We start from the raw sequence: 20,745 nt of genomic DNA, 5'->3' as shown, positions 1-20,745 counted from the left end.
TCAGCTGTGAAAATTTAGTTCTGTATTGTCTACAATCCATTATTCTGTCCTGTCAATTATTATATTATCTGGGAAATGCTGTCTTGATTTCGCCGACCTCCATTCCCATATTCTGGCTTCCAATGAAGAATGAAAAGGGCTGTGTCCTTTTTAAATCTTTTTAATTTTTCTAAGGTTTTGGGTGCTGAGACCAATGTGTGGGCAATTTAAGTAAGTACCTAGATTATACAATAATTTATGTAATTATATAAGCAATAGTGATGACTCTATTGAAACGCACCCTGAAGTACAGTGCTTTCTTTTAAGTTTGCTTTGGTTGTAAATTTAACTAGTTTTTTAAAAGTATATGTCAGCATTAGTCTGCCAAATGACTGCACATTTATTAAGGAGACATGTTTGGTTATCCATTGAGAGGTGGGGCGATCATCAGACTCCCTCATGCAGACTGCCCTCTGCCACTCCAGATTCCTGGTCTCCACCCCAGACCTACACATCCCATGTTAGTAGTCAGTGAACCGCCCCCTCCTAAACATGCAGGGCCTTCTGTGGGTTTGGCATTGTCTTAGAAATGGGATACAAAGAAGAGTGTTTCACAGCTCTGGATTACCTTTTTTAGATCTGAAGGTCACAGAACGCTAGTCAGTTGAACCATAAGCTCTAGTTCTTAGTTTTCTTTTAAATTAAACAATTATTCACTTATTTAACAGTGATTAATTAAGTATCTTCTACGTGCCAGTTTAGGGTTACAGCAGTGAATCAGATATATGCTTCAGTGTTCTTTCAGGGAGGGGAACATTGAGGTAGTAATTACAATAAAGCACATGGATTTTTATAGACATGATGAAGTAGGGGATTTTGATCTCCTTGAGAGCTTCAAAGACAGTATTCCTGAGAAAGTATGTTTAGACTGAGAACTTAGTTGACCTTTGACAGGGATGCTAAGGAAATCTGTGTGAGGAATGAGCCAGTAAGTAGCCTCAGTCTTCTGGCGCTCTACCAGAAATAATTCTAGAATTCCCCATTCTACCCTCCGGTTTCTTGGAGAAAGTCATGCCAATATTATTCCCTCTTCAGTGTTCTTCTCATACTCAACCTCTCATAGTAATACTGATGTCAACCCCACCCCCCCCGCCGCTGTTAGAACTGAGCCTCTGGAGGACAGGTGTTTTCTCCCTCTGTAGATCAGTTCACTACTACATGTCTGCACCTTGCAGTAGTACAACTGCCATGTAAATAGCAGACGATAGTGGTGTATATATTAACAAATGTACACCCTGTGTGCCAGACACTGCATTAAACACTTTGCACATGTTACATAATTTAGTTCTTCCAACAACTTTGGCAGGGGGCGGTTTACTATTACTGTTATCAACACTTCATAACTATGTAGTGTGAAGCCCAGGATGGGTAGCCCATGGCTACATAAGAGTTATTTGTTGTTCTCTTATTCTGATCCCAGGTCCCCCTGCTCATATCAGAATGCTATACTGAATCCATAAATGTTTATTACAGTGTCAGTCTGTCCTGAGGGGTAAATGTAGATGGGTTTAATGATTACATTCTCTGGTACATTGATAATAAACTGTTGTGTGTCATTGTTCTGTACATGTATTTCTTTCAGGTCTCTACTTTAAGTGTTCCTTGCTCAGAGAGGCCTTCCCCGCCCATCCATCTAAAACAGTCTTAAGTTTGCACACACCCTTACTTATGGTTTTATTTCCTTCGTGGCTTTTATCACAGCTTTACAGTATTTATCTAAAGCCCCAATCAATATAAATTTTGTGGGTCGTTCGTTTTATTTGACTTGTTCTTGGCTGTATTCCTAGTGCTTGGAGACTGGCAGGTAACAGGCACTCAGTCAGTATTTGTGAAATGAATACATGAACATAGAACTGTAGGGCGTGAAACACAATTTTATGTTGCCTGGGGAGTAAATGGGCTCTGGAGTTGGGTCTCTTTGAGTTCAAATCCCAGCGCTGTCATTTCCTGTCTTGTGTACCTGGGGCAAGTTAATTAACTTCTCTGAGCCTAAACTGTTACGGAGGTCACATGGGAAACATGCCTACCATGCAGTGAGCAGTCAGTACTTACTAGGCACTGCCACTGTTGTCACTAACGTCATTGTGGCATGCTGCGTAGTGAGATAAGTTGTCTCTTGTTCTGTTCTTCTATCTAGTGATGTTCAACAATCAGCAGTGATTAAATAAAATGTGTTTAATGAACTTAAAGGAAAGTTTTACATGTGCACACAGGAGCTAACATTTATTTATAATCTTGTTTCTTGCCAGTCACCTTGCAAAGTGCTTCACATATGCTGTCTTATTTTAATCTTTTATATTCTGGTAAGTAAATGTCTTCATTTCACAGGTGAGAAAATAGGTTCAGAGGTTAAGCATTTTGCTCAAGGACATGAAGGAAAAATAATAATAATAATAAAATCAGAAATCAAATGTCTCTAACATAACACTAATACAAACCTTAAATTTTTTTCCCTCTGCTTGTTTTTGTTTAACTTTTTTTCCTTTAGACCTCCAGGGGAAACGAATCTGCGAGTAAAGAATTTAGAGTACATGGGTAGCATAAGTTGAAGACTCATATCACAGGTTTGAGCCCCTTTATAAAGGGTTCGTGATCCCTGTTTAGAGGAGAAAAACTTAAGTTATCTTGAAAATTTCTGCCATTGGTAATGAAAAGTTCCAAATAAGAGTCCTCGTGTACTTAGCACAACTTTTGTCTGCTATTAGAAGGACAGAAACCACAGTAAGCAGTGACGTCAGTCTGTTCTGCGGAGGATAGTGCACTTGAGGCTGGAGCAGTACACGGGCTCCCCTGTATCCAGGGGGTAATGAGCCTTGGAGAATAATGAGGTCAGCTAATTTCCTTGGACAGAGCTGGTTGGATTTGGTAGGAAGTTTGAAGAGGCTTGTTTTCCAATGGGATCATAAAGTATGTTCAAATTCCTGTAAACTAATGGTTCATACCAGTAAGAATCTGGCTGAATCCAGCCTCATAACAACCAAGTTAGAAATAATGGGGATTTTTAATTACTTTGTTTGTGTAATTTGACTTTGTCACTGATTGCTTTAGCCTTTGGATTGCAAGGCTTGAACATTCTGTCTGGGAAAAACAGAATTAAAGCAGTTGGGGTGAAATTCCTTTTGGTTTTTATATAACTGATTGCAATTCACCCTACTTTTTTACAGAAACAAGTGAAGCTGATTCCTGATTAGATAGGGTTTGAAAAGTTGAGGAAAACTTTGTATTTTTTTTTCTTTAGCAGCTGGAATTTTTTTGTGATATCCCAGAGTTCTAAATTCACTGCAGTTAGCTGAAATGATTCCTTTATAAATTTTATTCTCTTTCCATCCAATGAATGTGAATTATACATATAAGAGAAAACTTTGTGTATCAGGGTGTGTTAGGGACATTTTGCATGATTGTCAAAGTCATTCTAGTACTCTATTGTGATTTGATTAATATCAAAGGTTCTTAATCTTAATCAGGCCATCAGTCTTAAACCAGACAGTTCTGGGTATCATTCCCAATGTTTTAAGTGCTAAAGAAAAATTGTGAAATCTTTATTTTAGAATTTCTCAGAAAAGCTTATCCCAAATGAATGTTGATCTATAACTCACAAAATATTAGACTACAGAATAAAAACTGACAGTATATAGAGAGATGGTTTCTACTATATTTAAATAAATTATAGCAGCTTTCATTTCTTGATACCTTGTAAATAATTTATATTTACATATATGAATCTGGGAGATTGGTGCCTTCTCAATATAGATGATTTGAAGTACACCTTGAGAGAAGTGTTTGGACTCACCTGACTGAAAACGGGGGCAGTAGAAAGAGTATTCTTGTGAAAATGTGCACTGAGAGCTCAGTGAACAAGTAACCAGTTGACTGGAGTTGTCTGAGGGAGATAGAAGTAGAGAAGCAGGTGGAAGTTTGGCTGTGAGGGCTTTTCACCCCAGAGGAAGGAGATTAAAGCACTGAAACATGGGCCAGAAGTAACGTTGAACTAGACATTGTTGAACCTGGATTCTAGTTCTTGCTTTACCATTGACTAGGCCCTTACCTACTGGAATGTGCACTCTTTTATTCTAGGTGCTGAAGATAATGCAGTTTATCTAGCAGATGTCTGATAGGTACTAGACTAGATGCCTCAGAGATGTGAGTTGAAATAATTCTAACTTTGACATGGCATTGATCTCTCTGGCCTATAGTTGTCTCATTTGAACAAGTTGGGACTCTAACTCAGATTCTTTCTAGATCTGTGATCCTACGGCCATCTTGTAGATGTGAAGAACTATTAACCACAATGTGATACAAGTTAAATGATGTCAGATGATTAGCAATGGTTAAATTTCAGATGATTAGATGAAGCCAGATGATTGAGCCAGGCACAGTGTAAAATACAAATTGGAAAGAACAGAAACAGTGAGGCCCATCTTAAGCTGGTCTACACCTAAAGAGGACCCTGGACTTTGATGGTCACAATTGTTATGCCGAAGAAGCAGTGATTTTGAGAGGCAGCAAAGAAGCCAGTTTAAAAAACTTACATTGTCTGACCAGAGATCTTTGGCTGTTGGAGGGGCAGTAGGAATACTGGCAGCAGAACTATTTACTGGCTGCTTAAACATTTCTCTTTGTTTAAAGAGCTCATAGAGAATAATAGTACTAAATGCTGTGGGAGAAGAAGCATCCAAGAATGACAGCTGTTTCTATTCTGGATCATGGAAGTAATGATGGTACTATTGAAAGAAATGGAGGAAATCCAGAGAAAGGCACTGACTTTAAGAGGAAGAGGAATTAAGAGGTTAGACATGTTGACTGTTACTGTATGTGAATGGTATTTTTATTGTATATATTAGAAATTCTTTATTTTGATCTATAGAAAAGGCTGGTCTTCATAGATCTAGATAATTGTGTGTACATTATACTTCTGTCCAAAAAAAGCTACGTCATTTTTGGTTTTGTTTGTTGCACAGTAAAGTTTAAAAACCTACTCATATATTTATATCTGATGAACCCATGAGGCGGTGAACATGGTGTCTGTTGTCTAGCTCTTTCGTTTTCATTTAGCTAAGCATAGTCCTAAGCAGGCTTGCTCAGACACCAAAGTTAAAGGTAATGGTGGACTACATTGCTGTATTTCTGACCAATACCTGGCATCCTAGACTACTTACTTAGTGGTGATGAACTGTGTTGAGCCAGAGATCAGTGGCAACTACTCTGAGATAGCTTGTTAGGATTAATAGTCATCTCTGGTCCTTAGAGTAGAAGTGTCCCTACCAAACAGCTTCCAAGCCCTTACCTTATGCTGCTGTTACTGAGTAATTGAAGCCTTCGTACCCACTGTCTTGATGGGGATTCAGGCTTAGCAGATTACAAGGGGTAGCACTTTGTTCTGTTATCCATCATAACAGTACAGTAAACAGTGCTTTTTCTACCATCTTTGTTAATGCCATGAAGAAAAACCCTTCCTTAATCACTAAGATCAAAGCAGTAGTCATTTGGGTCCATGAGACCCTCCTGGCAAATGGAAATGCCTTTAGTTAGATATGCATATTGAGGCTTTTAATAATAGGAGGGAAGGGAGAAGGGTAAGTTCTTATCACGTCTGTGTACCTAATCACAGCTGTTTAATTTTTTTTAATGTACTACTAGGGAGTGGTAAGGTAGTTTACCTTAATGTCACCACTTTTAAAATTAGGTAAACAGAGGAACTGTTACACTCACTTTTCAAGTAAATTTAAGTAATATGGTCCAGGTCACACAGACTTGGTATATGAGAGGTTGAACTGGGAACCCAACTCTAGTATTGAGACTTCCTTGTTCAGTGTTCTTTTGGCTACATGTTCTGAGCTTACATGGCACCCACCCCTGCCCCCCAGGGTTGGCAGTTTATTTTTTAAAAAACAATGCCCCAGTTGTCCTATTTTCTTGTCCATCGTTTTTCTACATTTTGGTCATTGAATTCAGTCCCCATTTTCTTTTAAAAGCATAGTTTTAATACGATTAAAGGGAAGGGAGTGTTTAGATGAACAGATTTCTAGTGTAAGTTTTGATGTCGAGGGGGCAGAACCTGTAGACATCATGGGCGGAGCTTTGAGCAGGTAAAAATCTCATTCTGCTTGTCTAGGGCTCTATTGCTGCTGGAGGAGAAGCAGGAGGAACAGTAGCAGAATAGTTTCCGTGCTGTTCAGCATGTAGCTTTGTTTAAAGGGTCCATCTAGAACAAGCAGACTGCTGGCTGAGCAGAGCAAATCCATGTCTGAGAGTTGGGGAGGCATAGCTAGTGTTAAACAAGAAACCAGACTTCAGCCTGCTCTTGATGTCCGCCTTGCTTGTGCTGTGGGCTAATTTACATCTTACCCATTTCTCCCCATTTTCCTCTAACTGTAACAAGTCTGTTTTGCCTTTTCTGATGGATTTTACAAAGAAAGATTTTTGCTCAGTGTTTGTCATTATAAATTCTCATTGCTGCTGCTGCCCTCAAAAGGATTGTGTAAATGAGGTAGGTAAGAATTTTTAGTATATGCAAAAAGTATGTTGTAGCCATCTGGTGATAGGTGTGGAAAGTTCCAGTTAAAGTGTTGAGATTGTTTTCTTCATAGTGCTTTTTAAAGTATTTTAATTCAGTTTTGTAGTTTGGTTAACTTATACAGCATTTTGTGTGAGGAAGGGGGCTCTTCTTAATTCTGAAGGGTTAGGAAAAGTTTTCCTTTTATGAAAGTATAAATGTTACCCTAGCACATTTGAAATTTAAGCTTTCAAGAAGCAAGTGCTGACAGTTTTTAAAAGCTAGAAGATTGAATCAGAGAATACTATATTATGACTCAACTTCTGTTTTTATTGTGAGTCACTTTTTTCCCTAGCAGATTATGTTGGCAAACCATAAGTTATATACAGTTGGCAGAAGAACTGAGTCTATAAAATGCATGTATGTTTTTGGTTTTTCTTAGTTTAAATCAAGCAACATTTTATAAATATTTATATCCAACTTTTGATGTGCCCATCGGTGGAGGGCACAATTGTTGGGTTGTTGTTTTTTGTTTTGTTTTGGGTTTTTTTGGGTACTCCATTTAAGATTGCACAAAAGTTGCCTTTTTTTTTTTTTAAGAGAATAGATACAACTTTATGTAACCCCTAAAGTTTCTTACATGGATATACATTAGCTGTTCAGGAGGTATTTTTGTTTAATGCAGAGAAACATGCTACTGTCCCATGTCAAAAAGCATAATATGGCACTGCTGCCTAAAGAGAAGCCCTGTGAATTACAGCGGTAATTAAGCAAGAATGTTCCTAGAGCTGGTAGGTTGCTAGCTCTGAAAGGATGAAGAGAGAGGGTATGTGCCTGTGACTTAATTTTTCTTCTTTGTGAAACATTAGCCCAATTTATCTTCCTTAGTGCTCTTTTTAGTGCTCTTTTCTGTTTTGTGTTTTTGAACCTTGTTCAGAACAGGTGAACAAAACTTTGCTTCTGCTGGTTGAAACAGGACTAGAATAGGACTGTGGGGCTGAATCAGGGGAGTATAGAAAAGAGGTGATGTTTGGAAGATTTTAAGGCTCTAAGTTGATCACCTTTGTTGAAATACTGAACTAAAAAGGAAAAAGGATGAAATACTGTCATTAAAACATTTTCTCATCATTACTTTGTTCTGTATGATGCTTAAAATCATGTTTTAGAATAATCTTAAACCAGCTTTCTAATTAAAAAAAAAGTATCAGTTATGAAATAAAGTTCTCTTACCTCTTAAGACCAAGAAGCCTACGAGTTTGATGAGTACTATGTATCAAAACCTGTACTTATGTATTTTAAGCAGCTTTGTGTCATGTGTCCCAGATGACTTTTCTGTAGGTCACTGTCAGGGTCAGTGAGCCTTCATACTCACTCCTCCCTTTTTTTTTTTTTTTTTTTTTTGGATCATTTTTAACATAGAGTCCCTATACATTCTTGCTTCTCAAATGATTCATAATAACTCTGCGAGGTATTTTGATAATCCTGGCTTCTTGATGGTTGCTGAAATTCCTTCTACTTTTCTTTATCTAAATGGGTAATCTTTTAATACCAGCTGCTGGACTGGTAAGGTGTTTCTCCATTCTCTTGGCTGTCTTGGCACCTGCCACATTTTTTAAGGCAGCAGTGGCATCTGAATATGTTGTATAGCGTTGGTACAGAATTTTCTATGCCTAAATCTTGGCTGTACTTTGAGAAAGCAGCTGAACCGAGTAGAATCAAGGTGTTACAGTTGCATGACGTTGTATCTCATTTGTTCAACTGAGATTTCTATTTATAAAAAGGAATTCTTGTTTGTAAAATTATAAATGTATATATGTTTGCATGGGGAGGATATTAAGAAGAGGGCTTTTTATTTTTAAAGATAACCTTTCATCTTTGAAAGCAGATTGACTGTGTATCTTGGTGAACATTTTTCCAAGAGAATTCTTCACTTCCTTTTAACTCTAAGGTTTATTATCTTTAGTGAGTGCCTTTGAAGTCAAAGGTGGCCTTAGGTCAGCAAACTAAATAATTTAAAGAGCTTTCAACCTAGAGACCACATTTGATTCTAGTTCCTGTACATATAGTTGGACAGATAACTATCGCCACATTCTAGACAGAGAATCTGAAGCTCAGAGCTGCTTCTCCTTGTCCAGTTCACACTGAATTCAAGTCTCCTGTTAAATCTTTCATCTTTCCAGTATGCCTGTGCTAAATTGAGACAGAAGAGTCTTTTAATATAATCAGTATACGTGTGATTTATTAACTTAACATGTAGAGTTTTATTGCCAGAAGGCCAAACTACATTCCTCTAAACTGTATGTGTTTATGGAAGTAGGAACATTTTTTTCTAAACGTATTCTATAGCCTCTTTAACCACTTACCTGTAATATTTGGAATGTCTTTGCATGCAAAGGCCAGTTATGTACTGGTGTTCTATTTTACCAAAGAACAGTCTTTCAGATAACTTTCTGCCAATAGTGAATGTTCTCTAAACTTAATATACAGTATTTTGGATTGTTCTTCCTGTTATATTCATAAATAGTATCTTAAAGTTTGCTTTTATACACTTTTACATGTTTATTGTAGAAAATTAAAAACATAAAACAAAATCTCCAGTGTTTCTACTACCAGAAAACTTTCAGTAAGCATCATTCTTTTTTTCCCTTTAAAACAGGTCCTATTTTCTTTTAGCCTGAGTTTAAAATACTCTACCAGCTTGCTCACTTAAAGCAGCTTTTTGCTTCAGCAGCATTTACTTTCTTGTTCTCATTAGAATGGTTATGTGAAGGCAAAGACCAGTTGGGAAAACTTCGCTGGACTTTGAAAAATAAGAAGAGTGAAGAAAATACAAACAGTGATCTTTGCAGTCGTTACTCAGAAACAAAGCCATTTGATGTATTTTACTGTAACCCGTGAGAGATTACAAACACTTCTGTGATTTATCAAATTATGTCACTAATAAAGTGTTTTAATGTATATTGCCCTGAGACAGTAGTTGCTTAGAATTTATATGTATTCTAGCTTTTCTAGTCCCCTTCCCCTGTGTTTTATGTGATTATAGACTTAGAGTGCAGCTTGGCAGTGTATCAGTGTAGCTGCTTGTTCGAGTGGTTGCTTAGATGGGGCGAGAATAATGAGATGTCTTTCTTCACACCACCTCTCAGACAGGAGTATTTTGTTAGTCTTCTATCTTGTACATACTTCCCACATTTTGCTCTAATTTTATTTGCAGAGAATTTACACTTTGTGAAGATTCTGAAATACTACTGTGATGCTGTTTAGTAGTGCATATAATAATGACACTGAATTTTCTTTTGAAATTAATTGGAAAAGTTGTCTTTCACATGGGTCTGAAATACCACTTGTCATTTTATGTTTCCTGTGTACAAGACAGTTTGCTCTTTAGTTATCATGCCACACCAATCCAAATTCCTAACTCCTTCTATACTTGAGTTGGTTAAAGAGTACTGCAATCATAGAATACCTGCCAAATGATCATGTGCATTCATGCCCGCACATGGACTCACTGTTCAAAAGAGTTAGATGTTGTGTTGATTAATGTGTTGGGGAACAAAGCTGAACAGAAGATCTTTTAACCAATTAGAACATTTGGCCTTCCTTTTAGCCAATAACTTCCTTTCTCTGAAACACAGCAGAAGATGTTAACAATAGCTTTAATTTCTCACTAGCTGTATATAGAGGCCATGGAAGTAAGTGACTCTACTGTCTAATTGTTCTCTGTTATCTTGTGGGGGCTAAATTGCCACTACCCAACTCTGACCCTGCGTGGACTAGGTCCTGCAGGCAAATCAGAAAAAAGCTGGAATGGTAAGAAGGCAATCTGGTAAAACCGTCGGAGGCAAGTGAAAATCAAAGCTTAAAGTCCCTGCCTTCATTAATGTGTTTGTGTCGCTATTTTTATAATTTTAGGGGGTAAAGCCAGCCAGTTTTGACAAAGTAGCAATTCCTGAAGTGAAAGAAATTATTGAAGGATGCATACGGCAAAACAAAGATGAAAGGTAAGTTGCCTCTTTTGATCTGGGTTTTGCTTAAACCAAAACTTAAAATGTAACATGCTCTAAATAAAACACTCAATCTAAAGTGTATTTAATACTTCACTTGTGATTAGTTTATCCATTTATGTCATGTAATATTTTTAAAAGTAGAGTTCTGCCCATTGAAGACAGTGTTCAGATTTGATATACTGAAATATTGTAAACATGTGGTTTGGTTGAGTTTAAGTAAACCAGAACCACCATAAACATAGTGCATTCAATAAGAACTTAGTTACAGCATCAGAATAATTTGTAAAACTCAGTAGGGTTCTATCTTTTATTCAGCAAATCTGTTCTTGGTCCTTGACCCATTCATTGAGTTCTAAAAGATGAAATAAAATATTGGCTCTTTAAAATCAGCTCAGCTAGGCAGAGTTTGATTTGCTGTTATTATGCCAGAATTGAAGAAGAGCAAAATGTCGAAATTCCTTTGAATAAAAAGAGACGACTTCACCCAGAGCTTGGGAGGAGATCTGGCTTAGTCATTTATGCTAACAGAGGACTTTTCTCAGAGGAGTGGCAAGTATCTGATCTGCCATATAGCTGATTCACCACCCGTTAGGCATGGCAAAGATCCAGTGTCTGTTTTTGAAAAGTAATCTTTTCCCCCCTCACCCACCAAAGAAGAAAAAGTAGACCAGCCAGTACAGATACAAATTGTAAATTGAGCATAATCTACCTCTTGAAGAATGCATGTAATCAGGTGTATCAGCCAAACTAAAGAATTCCGTATCTCGCTTCTCCAGTCTCATTTTTCTTTTTATAACTTTGTTATTTGGAAGAGCTTAACATTATGATCTTTAATTTTTTTTAGTATGGGTTTCTATTTTTATGTATATTGATTGAAAAGGAGAGTACTTAGTCTCTTTAAGAACTTTTTTTTTTTATTATAAACAAAGGAATATTTGTTTTCAGCCTTAGAACATGTTGCTCTTGTTTCTTTTCTGGATGGAACAGTTTACTAGATTACTGGTATTTTGAGACCATTTATCTAGAGAAAATTGTTCCATAGTCAGACTTCTTGCCTAGTATACCAGTTGTTGAACAAGGAATTGAGAGGTTTTATTGGAGTAAATAAAGTTTGCTGTATTAGAAGGTAATGTACTAGAAATAAAAAGATTTATTTTTGAGTTTTGATTCCACCATTTATGACTTTTATAACTATGAGCAAGATTGTCAATCTCTGAGGATCCATTTCCTAATTATCAGGAAATGATTTCTCATTGGATGTTGGTCAAGGATCAGATGAGATTGTACATAGGAGGAATTTTTGTTCACTGTAATTGCTACTTAAACAATTATATGGTATTTTGAAGCTATGTTATTCTGTATGTATTAATTGCTGTTACTAGTACAGTGTTAACTAATATAAGATTAGATCAGTAGATTTTAAATTACCACTTTCTGCTTTTATTTGTAAATCAGATTGTTCTGATGTTCTGTAAGTTGAGTAAAACTATAATCACTATGAAATGGAACAATGTAGGAATGACTTAGAAAATTTCCCTTTTCTCTTTTCACAGTCTGTTTTCATTAGTCCAAACATAACAATCAGCTATACTTGAAAAGTATCTCTTAAATCTAATGGCATTTTGTTTTGTTTTTGTTTTTTTCCCTCTCTTTGGAAGATACTCTATCAAAGACCTTTTGAACCATGCCTTCTTCCAGGAGGAAACAGGGGTACGGGTAGAATTAGCAGAAGAAGATGATGGAGAAAAGATAGCCATTAAATTATGGCTACGTATTGAAGACATTAAGAAGTTAAAGGGGAAATACAAAGACAATGAAGCTATTGAGTTTTCCTTTGACCTGGAGAGAGATGTGCCAGAAGATGTTGCTCAGGAAATGGTAAATTAACACTAATTAGCCATTTAAAATTTGATGTAGATTTGTATACATTGATACTGTTGAGTGAAAAAGCGGTTTATGAAGCTGTGTATGGCATATCCCACTGATACAAAGTTGTTTTGATCTGTGGCCTCAGGCGTTACGTTTGTTTTACTAGACATATACAGACACGTTTATGTATGGGGATGGATGGGTAGACAGACAGGTAGAACTAGAATGCATTCTGAAGTAATTTTCAAAGTCCATAAAGTTGACTGACTGCTAATTAGTATAAACCTGTTTAGTTAGACTGACAAGTTATGTTTTCTAAATACTGATACAATAGCCTTTGATCAGTCATCTGGGTAAATCCTAAAAATAGATCATGCATTGTTTTTCCTTCAAAGGGAGGGGAAATAATTGACCTCAAGGTCAATTATTAGTAAGTGGCCTTTCGCAAATCATTTTTAAAGTATGTCTAAAAGATCACTTTTCAAAAGGGAAACACTTCGCCAATCGTAGGCTTCTCAAGGTGCCTGAATAGGCATTTGCTGTGCAAATGTATTCACAGACTACCTCTACTAGAGCTTATAAGAACCATTCAATAGTAGTTACTTCTGAGAAGGGGTCAGGTATAAGAGAGGTGCTTATTTTTGTTAGTTTTTTACACTGTTTGAGGTTTGGGTTTTTTTTAACCTTCATATATTTATCTGGGAAAGTGGTTGTCTAGTGAAAGGAAATAAAAGTAATGCAAGTTACTATGGTTTGTAAAATTTTTGTTTGTTTGGGGAGGGGTAGCAGGTTTATTTATTGACTTTTTTCATAGAGAGACTGGGGATTGAACCCAGGACTTTGTGCATGCGAGGCACTCACTCTACCACTGAGCTACACCCTCCCTGCAACGCAGGTTAATATTGATGGTTACGTATGAGGGGGAAGTAGAACAGATACAATAGAATGAGCCTTTTGGTTTAAAAACTTGGATGTTTAAGCTCCCCGTTGTTTTGTTGTTATAATTAGTGAAGGTACAGCCACCCACGAGTTTCTACAAAGATAATGGCAGCCACCCCACGAATATCTACAAAAACGAACATAATGCAGACCAGGTGTTTCACAGTTTGGCTAATTAAGATCAGTCCTCAGACAGTTCTTTCTTCCCCTTCTTCTCTCCTTTCTCTCCAAGGGTGGCTGTTTAGTTTTGTGTTTGGCTTGTTATCTGCTGCTTCCTAACGCCCCCTTTCCTGTAGGTAGAGTCTGGGTATGTCTGTGAAGGGGATCACAAGACCATGGCAAAAGCCATCAGAGACAGAGTGTCCTTGATTAAGAGGAAACGAGAGCAGCGGCAGCTGGTGCGGGAGGAGCAGGAGAAGAGGAAGCAGGAGGAGAGCAGGCTCACGCAGCAGGCCGAGCTGCCGCCAGGCGCTCCCCAGGCGGGGGTCCCGCCGCCCCCCTCCGCCTGCCCTGGCCTGCCTGCTGCCTCTGCCGCCTCAGCTTCTGTGTCCACACAAGTGGAGCCGGAGGAGCCGGAGGCCGATCAGCATCAGCAGCTGCAGTACCAGCAACCAAGTGCATCCGTGTTATGTAAGTGTTTGCGGAAGTGGACAAGCTTGCTAACGACAGTCACACTGACCTTTTATCTTCTTGACCATCATTTTGTGCTGGCCTCTTGGTTTTGAATTATGAATCCAACATATAAATAAGAAGTTTGAAAAGTCTACCTTTTCTTTCTGTCCTTACGTTCATGGCTAATAGAGCAAAAGGATGGGACAGTGAAGAAATGTGATTAGGATGTCAAACAATGTTACAGGCTCCAGCATCTTGGAAGTTCTGATTTGTAGACTTCTACTTTTCACAATTCCTTAAAATAAAATATAATTCATAATGAAAAATGAACAAGGTTATCTTAGCTACTTATTATTGAACCCATTAATCTGGTTTAGCTCTTTTAGCAACACTGAATAATGTATGAACTAGAAACTAATGAGACTGCTAGTTATTAATTGAACTACCTTCTCAATACTAAGAAACCACTGGTCTCCACAGTTAAGAGTTTGGAAGCTGTGTCAAACTTCAGGCTGGCCAACAACATTTTATTTTATTTCCCTTGTTCTTCCAGTGGTAAGATCCTGTGTTAGTCAAGGGATTTTTTTTTAAAGACAGAACTTTTTTCTACATGGATCCCTCATTTAAACATACAAATCTACTTAGTAAAATTAGTGTTCATTTTTTATTTAGTTCAGGTCTGTGTAAAGAAAAAGCTAATTAACCTTAAAATCAAGAGTTTGTGATGGGAAAATATGAACCTCCTTTTTGTGATTTGTCTCTCTGTCTTTTCTTTTGGCAATTTATTTCTCCTTCAGCTGACGGGACGGTTGACAGTGGTCAGGGATCTTCTGTCTTCACAGAATCTCGAGTGAGCAGCCAACAGACAGTCTCCTATGGTTCCCAGCATGAGCAGGCACATTCTACTGGCGCACTCCCGGGGCACACGGCGTCTGTTGTCCCGGCACAGGCTCAGCCTCATGGGGTATATCCGCCCTCGAGTATGGTGAGTGACTACATAAGAGAGTGTAAGCCTGTAATGAGAATCAGTAGCTAATGTGTTCGGTTCAGACTTTTCTACTAAACTAGTAATAGCATGAATCTGAAGTGTAAAAATACAAATGGTGATGCTAAAGGAAGTCAGTTTATTACAGGGTGTAATTGGAGTAGTTCAGGCAGGGTGGGAGATATATGCTAATATGTGAAGAAACTACAAGATTTAAACTAATCTGCATTTGATTAAAGATAATGCTCTCTTTAGCATTTATGAGTTGAAACCGTTCAAAGCAGCATAAGTTGGACATACAAATGGTTTGGGGTGGGGCCAAGGAGAGTTTTGCAGAAATTACTTATTAAAAGAGTTACTAAGTGTTTTCTATAAGATGTCTTACTGTATAAAACACAGGTAAGACCTTCACACCATTGCAGAATGCTGCATGTGAGTGCTCTGGAGTGAGGACCCCTGTATTTGTATATGACCGTTGAATTTAGCGCTTGTGTTGAGCTCATCATCAGTTGCTATGCGTGTTCTTGCCTTAAAGTCTGTGTTGGACACGAGTTCCTTCCCTGGTACGTGTTCATTTGCTTTTTCCCTTTATTTGGTATCTGTTTTATGATGGATTTATTTTCAGAATCAATTTATTGAAATTATTTCCTGTAATACTTCATACATTTATATATATGCAAATGTATACACATACACACACACGTGTTATTACCCATGCTTTACATTAGCCAGTCTTCTCAGTTAAAGAATGTTCAAATAGACCATTAGACAATAGCCCATTTCTTTTGCTGACACTCCATGAAGTCTTCAGGAGTAAATAAGATGCATTGTCTGCCTTAGGAAGGAACTGAGAACAACTGGTCACTGTACAGTTCTTGTCTCGTGAGATCTTTAAGCAGGTAGATTTTCCATCTTTCTCAGAAAGCTTTTAATCTGGATTTTGTGAAACTGTTTTTCTTTGCTGAATGAAAATCTCTCTTTCTCTGGTAAGGAAATACTTCTACTTTCTCTGGTCTCTTATCCTGCAGCTTGGAATAAAAGATGTTTGCTTGTTTCATGGTCTGTTGATCAGTCCTGCACTGGCTGGGTCTTAAGATGAATGGCCATAGTAACACAAAGAAAACTCCCAGTGTACTAATGTCCTAACAGTCTACCTCTCTGATCTTTAAGTAGGTAGAGTAGAAGAGCTTTATACAGACTGTGCAGGTATATTTCTGTAATCTGACAGTATTTGTCACATTTCTTGTCAGTTAGAAACTGACAGTGGCGCTAATTGACTTCTTCCAAGTTGTCTTTTTTTTTTTTTTTAACTGTTTTTAATTTCTTGGCTTCCCTCATCACAGGGTTATGAATTTCAGATCTCTGTTTTAGAAAAGGAAATGAAATGATCATTTATGAGGATGTTAAATATTTGAGCCACAAATAGGCTACATTTATTGATGCTCTAAAAGCAGACTGTTAATGAAATGATAGTCTTTCCTTTTAATGACAATACTCTATGAAGGTATCATGAAAAGCTGTTGAATACTGAGGATTTAAGAAAAAATTTTATAATTATTTTCTTACTACAGAAAGAATTTACTGCGGCTTACAGTAGTATATCACTTACAAGTGGAATAAAAAGAAAAAGAACGGGTGGAGAAAAATGAAAATGTAGTTAGTTACATAGTTTACTATCTAAAAGGAAATAACAGACTTGCTCAGGACAGCCTTGTAGCATATGATGGGCTGCTTTGTAGCTGTGTTAAACCTTTATGTTCAGGTGCTTCAGACTTTCAAAACTTAGTAAACCAAAGTTGAACCTCTCATGTGCTTGAAAAAAATTTAAAGTTATTTTTTAGAGATTCACATTTGAGATATCTTTCCATTGACTACTTTGGTAAGAATACAGTCTTTCCTATATCTATTGTGAGTTACCTCTAGAAAGCTAATGCTTTTCCTAGTAGGAAATGACTTTTTACCTTTACAGATAAAGATAGGCAAGGGAAATAAAATACTGTGAGCCAACACCTTTTTTTTAGTGTAATGCCTTCTAAAATAGGACTGAGAAATCTTTGGGGATTCCAGAGCTCCTGCAGAGCAATCCAGTCTTAAAATCTTACTTATCTTACGATGTACGTTAAACTAATAGAATTTATTCTTGTCTAATCTTAATAAGTTTACAGAAACTACAAGCCAGTATCCATCATTTTTTCCTGTCTCTTCTGCTACTTCAGTCAGCCTCTCATTCTTACTCATACACTCATAACAATTAATGTTACTGCAGAATATTTAGGGAGATACTTGATCATTATCACAGCTGTTCATAGAAAACCACCCATACCTGACCACAGTGTGGAGAGAACAACTGTCGCCTGCCAGGTGTGCTTTGTGGAGTTGGGGGAGGATGGAACGTTCATGTCAACTGTGCCTCTGTTATCACAGTGCATTTGGTGGTTTTGTTTTCAGAGTGCTGTATTTTCATGTGTGTTTGTTTTCTGTTTAGCCTCGTCGCGGCCGTAGCATGTCGGTTTGTGTTCCCCATCTTTCTGCTGTTCCCTCTCTGTCCCGCATCTCTCCCAGTGCTCCCTCCACCCCACCACCAGTGCTGTCTGCACCTCTTTCTCCTTCCCTCCTTCGGACTGCCCCCGAGGAAACTTTTGCCGAAAAGCTTTCTAAAGCACTGGAGAGTGTCCTGCCTATGCACTCTGCCTCCCAGCGCAAGCACCGACGCTCCAGCCTGCCTTCCCTCTTTGTCAGTACTGTATGTAACCATAAACTTCCTGACAAGTGAAAATATATTGCCAATGAATACATCCAGGCATCAAGAATTTTAACAAAAAAATAAAGAATAGTACTAAACTTCATAATGTATTATGCTTCTAGGATACCAGTTTTTCCTGTAGGAAGCTTTTTTGTTACAAGGCTTTAAGGGGGAGAAAAGCAAGGAGGTAATGAGAGAGAATGCTTCTGATACCTTTGGCACATACCAGTTTGTGTGCAATAAATTTAGCTTTTATTAAATTCCCCCACCCCCCACCAGTGTGTGTATATATCCTTGCATTTTCATAACTTAGTGAAGAATATGTGTATTACTTAATTTTAAATTTACTGTTGGCTTAATCAAAAGCAAATTTTCTCTTTATCGAACATTACCCAAACATGTTTTTTCCTCACTTTATTGTAAAGAGACATTAATGAAGCTGGATGAGTCCATTTTTTCCCCATAGTCAGTAAAGAATAATTGAAGAGTGAAAGTTGGTTTTAATTTGTCAGCTGTTTAAAATGATATGTCAGCAAACTAAAAGACCACATAACGTTCCTTCCTGGACATTTTTTCCCTTAGATTGAGTAAGGTGGGGCTTTGACTCTAATGAAAACGTCCGATATCCACATAGTACACGCAGGTTTGTTTGGCCCATTCATGTCTATGGAAGATCTGTTTTGTAAATTTATTCTAAACACTGTGGGACCTTGCTGCTGCTTTTCCAGATAGAGAATGATGTTAGCATTCTGATCTAGCAACCCCCAAATCTTTAGCTTTTTACCTAGGAGATTGATTAATTCTCTGTTGTTTCATGGGTTTGGGATCCTCCTTGAATAAACAACAGTAAAATGGAGCATTCTGATTCAAAACAGAAAGCTCCTTTTAGCTGTTGTGAAGAAGTAACAGTGGAGCCATTTTGCTAATTTGATAGGGGTCTTCCTATTGAAAGAATGAAACTACCTTTTTTAAAAAGTTCATAGAAGTGAACATTACAGTGTGCGTGTTTGCATTTGACGAGGTAGGGTTCTAAATTTCAAGTTTTAAGTCTAGAACTGCTTCTGTGACAAAAATTATTGTTAGATGGCTGGAAATTATTTACATTATCCTTTTCACCTGACTTGAACACCAAATTATCCAGGATCAGAAAAGTGGATATTCAGTGATTTGGTGTCTGTAACATGTTTTCTGTAGTAAAATTAACTGGCTCTGGTTTGGGATAGACAGGAGAAGACAGTACTGTCACTAGCCAAGTTGTGTTTTTCACTATCCACCAAAAGTCTCTTCTGATTTCTAGTTAGAAGACATACTATTAGTTGATCAGAAATAAACCCTGGAGCCTCTCACAGAGCACAGGACGGTCAGAACAGGAAGACTTGGTTCAATCTCATTCTTCCTTTAACTCTGTTTCCACTGATGGAGTTTACATTTAGTCATAAGTGGACATATTAATTGTGGGTAAAAACAGAATAATCACTTAGATACTTACATTCTTCCATTTCCTGTGAGAGGGAAGTTGTGGAAAAGTAGCTCTTACCTAATGCAGAGTCCCACAGAATAATTTTATTGACCCTGGATGTATTTAATGGATTTTTACTATGCACATAATTTCCAAAAGCATTGTTGTTTCTTGATTAATTATAAATTTGGTGTAACCATATCATAGGGTTACACAGAGCTACCCAGTTGTGCATGTCTAATGTAATTTCACATATGAATGTATGAATTACTTGTCTTATTCATGTTGATACAGCCTCAGTCCATGGCGCATCCGCATGGGGGGACCCCAACATACCCAGAATCACAGATATTTTTCCCAACTATTCATGAACGTCCAGTTTCTTTTTCACCACCTCCCACCTGTCCACCGAAGGTGGCCATTTCCCAGCGGCGTAAGAGCACCTCCTTCCTGGAAGCCCAAACTCATCACTTTCAACCCCTGCTGAGGACTGTTGGCCAAAATCTTCTTCCACCTGGTGGCAGCCCAACTAACTGGACACCAGAGCCCGTAGTCATGTTGGGCACCACAGCCAGTAGAGTAACTGGAGAGCCGTGTGAGATACAGGTCCATCCTGTGTTTGAACCAGCTCAAGTTTACGGGGACTATAGACCTGGACTAGTACTTCCAGAAGAAGCTCACTACTTTGTTCCTCAGGAAGCGGTGTATCTAGCTGGGGTGCATTACCAGACCCAGGTGGCAGAACAGTTTGAGGGTTTTCCGTACAACTCACCCGTGCTGTCAAGTCCTATGAAACAGATACCTGAACAGAAGCCAGTGCCAGGGGGCTCTACCTCAAGTTCTGTCTTTGAATTTCCACCTGGACAGGCTTTCCTGGTAGGACACCTTCAGAATTTGAGATTAGATTCTGGACTGAGTCCAGGATCTCCCCTCTCTAGCGTTTCTGCACCTATCAGTACAGAGGCTACACGTCTGAAATTTCACCCTGTCTTTGTTCCTCATTCTGCACCTGCTGTGTTAACTCATAACAATGAGAGCAGAAGCACTTGTGTGTTTGAGTTTCACGTTCATACTCCGAGCTCCTCCTCAGGAGAAGGAGGGGGAGCTTTACCTCCGCGTGCTTACCGAAGTCGGCAGGTCTCCGTGGACTTGAGTCAGGAAGAACCAGCCCCTCCGCTGGCTGGGTCACATGGCCGCCTGCAGCCTGTGACTGAGGAGCAGCAGAACTACCAGGCCCCAGACTTGGCTGTTTCTGTGGCAGAGCCTGTTGGACAGAGCTGGCCAATAGGAAGCCCAGAATATTCCAGTGATTCCTCACAGATCACTTCTTCAGACCCCAGTGATTTCCAATCACCTCCCCCTACAGGGGGAGCACCTTTTGGCTCTGACGTCTCATTACCCTTTATCCGTCTGCCTCAGACAGCGTTACAAGAACCCCCACTTTTCTTCTGTTTCCCCCAAGGAACCACATCTCCGCAGGTTTTATCTGCCTCATTTTCTTCAGGAGGATCTGCACTCCATCCACAGGTTACAGGAAAACTTCCACGGTTCTATTAAACTACCCTGCTATGCACCGTTACATTTAAGTTTTCTATCTCT

The 20,745-nt window shown here is 38.3% G+C and overlaps 1 protein-coding gene across 23 annotated transcripts in view; it reads left to right on the top strand.

Moving 5' to 3' along the window:
- Positions 1 to 20,745, top strand: part of WNK1 (WNK lysine deficient protein kinase 1) — a 119,011-nt gene that overhangs the window by 62,202 nt on the left and 36,064 nt on the right. For 12 of the 23 annotated variants that reach the window (XM_074357259.1, XM_074357264.1, XM_074357262.1 and 9 more), the window contains exons 5-9: positions 10,445 to 10,533; positions 12,198 to 12,417; positions 13,644 to 13,977; positions 14,757 to 14,944; positions 19,441 to 20,673. In XM_074357259.1, coding sequence (XP_074213360.1) covers positions 10,445 to 10,533; positions 12,198 to 12,417; positions 13,644 to 13,977; positions 14,757 to 14,944; positions 19,441 to 20,673 — 2,064 coding nt within the window. The remainder of the gene's footprint in view (positions 1 to 10,444; positions 10,534 to 12,197; positions 12,418 to 13,643; positions 13,978 to 14,756; positions 14,945 to 19,440; positions 20,674 to 20,745) is intronic. The other 11 variants (XM_074357272.1, XM_074357271.1, XM_074357270.1 and 8 more) reach the window with 1 other exon arrangement.

Source organism: Camelus bactrianus, chromosome 34 (genome assembly GCF_048773025.1).
Source record: "Camelus bactrianus isolate YW-2024 breed Bactrian camel chromosome 34, ASM4877302v1, whole genome shotgun sequence".
Lineage (NCBI taxonomy): Eukaryota > Metazoa > Chordata > Mammalia > Artiodactyla > Camelidae > Camelus > Camelus bactrianus.
The sequence above is the reverse complement of the archived record's forward strand: the minus strand, read 5'-3'. Positions and strand labels throughout refer to the sequence as shown.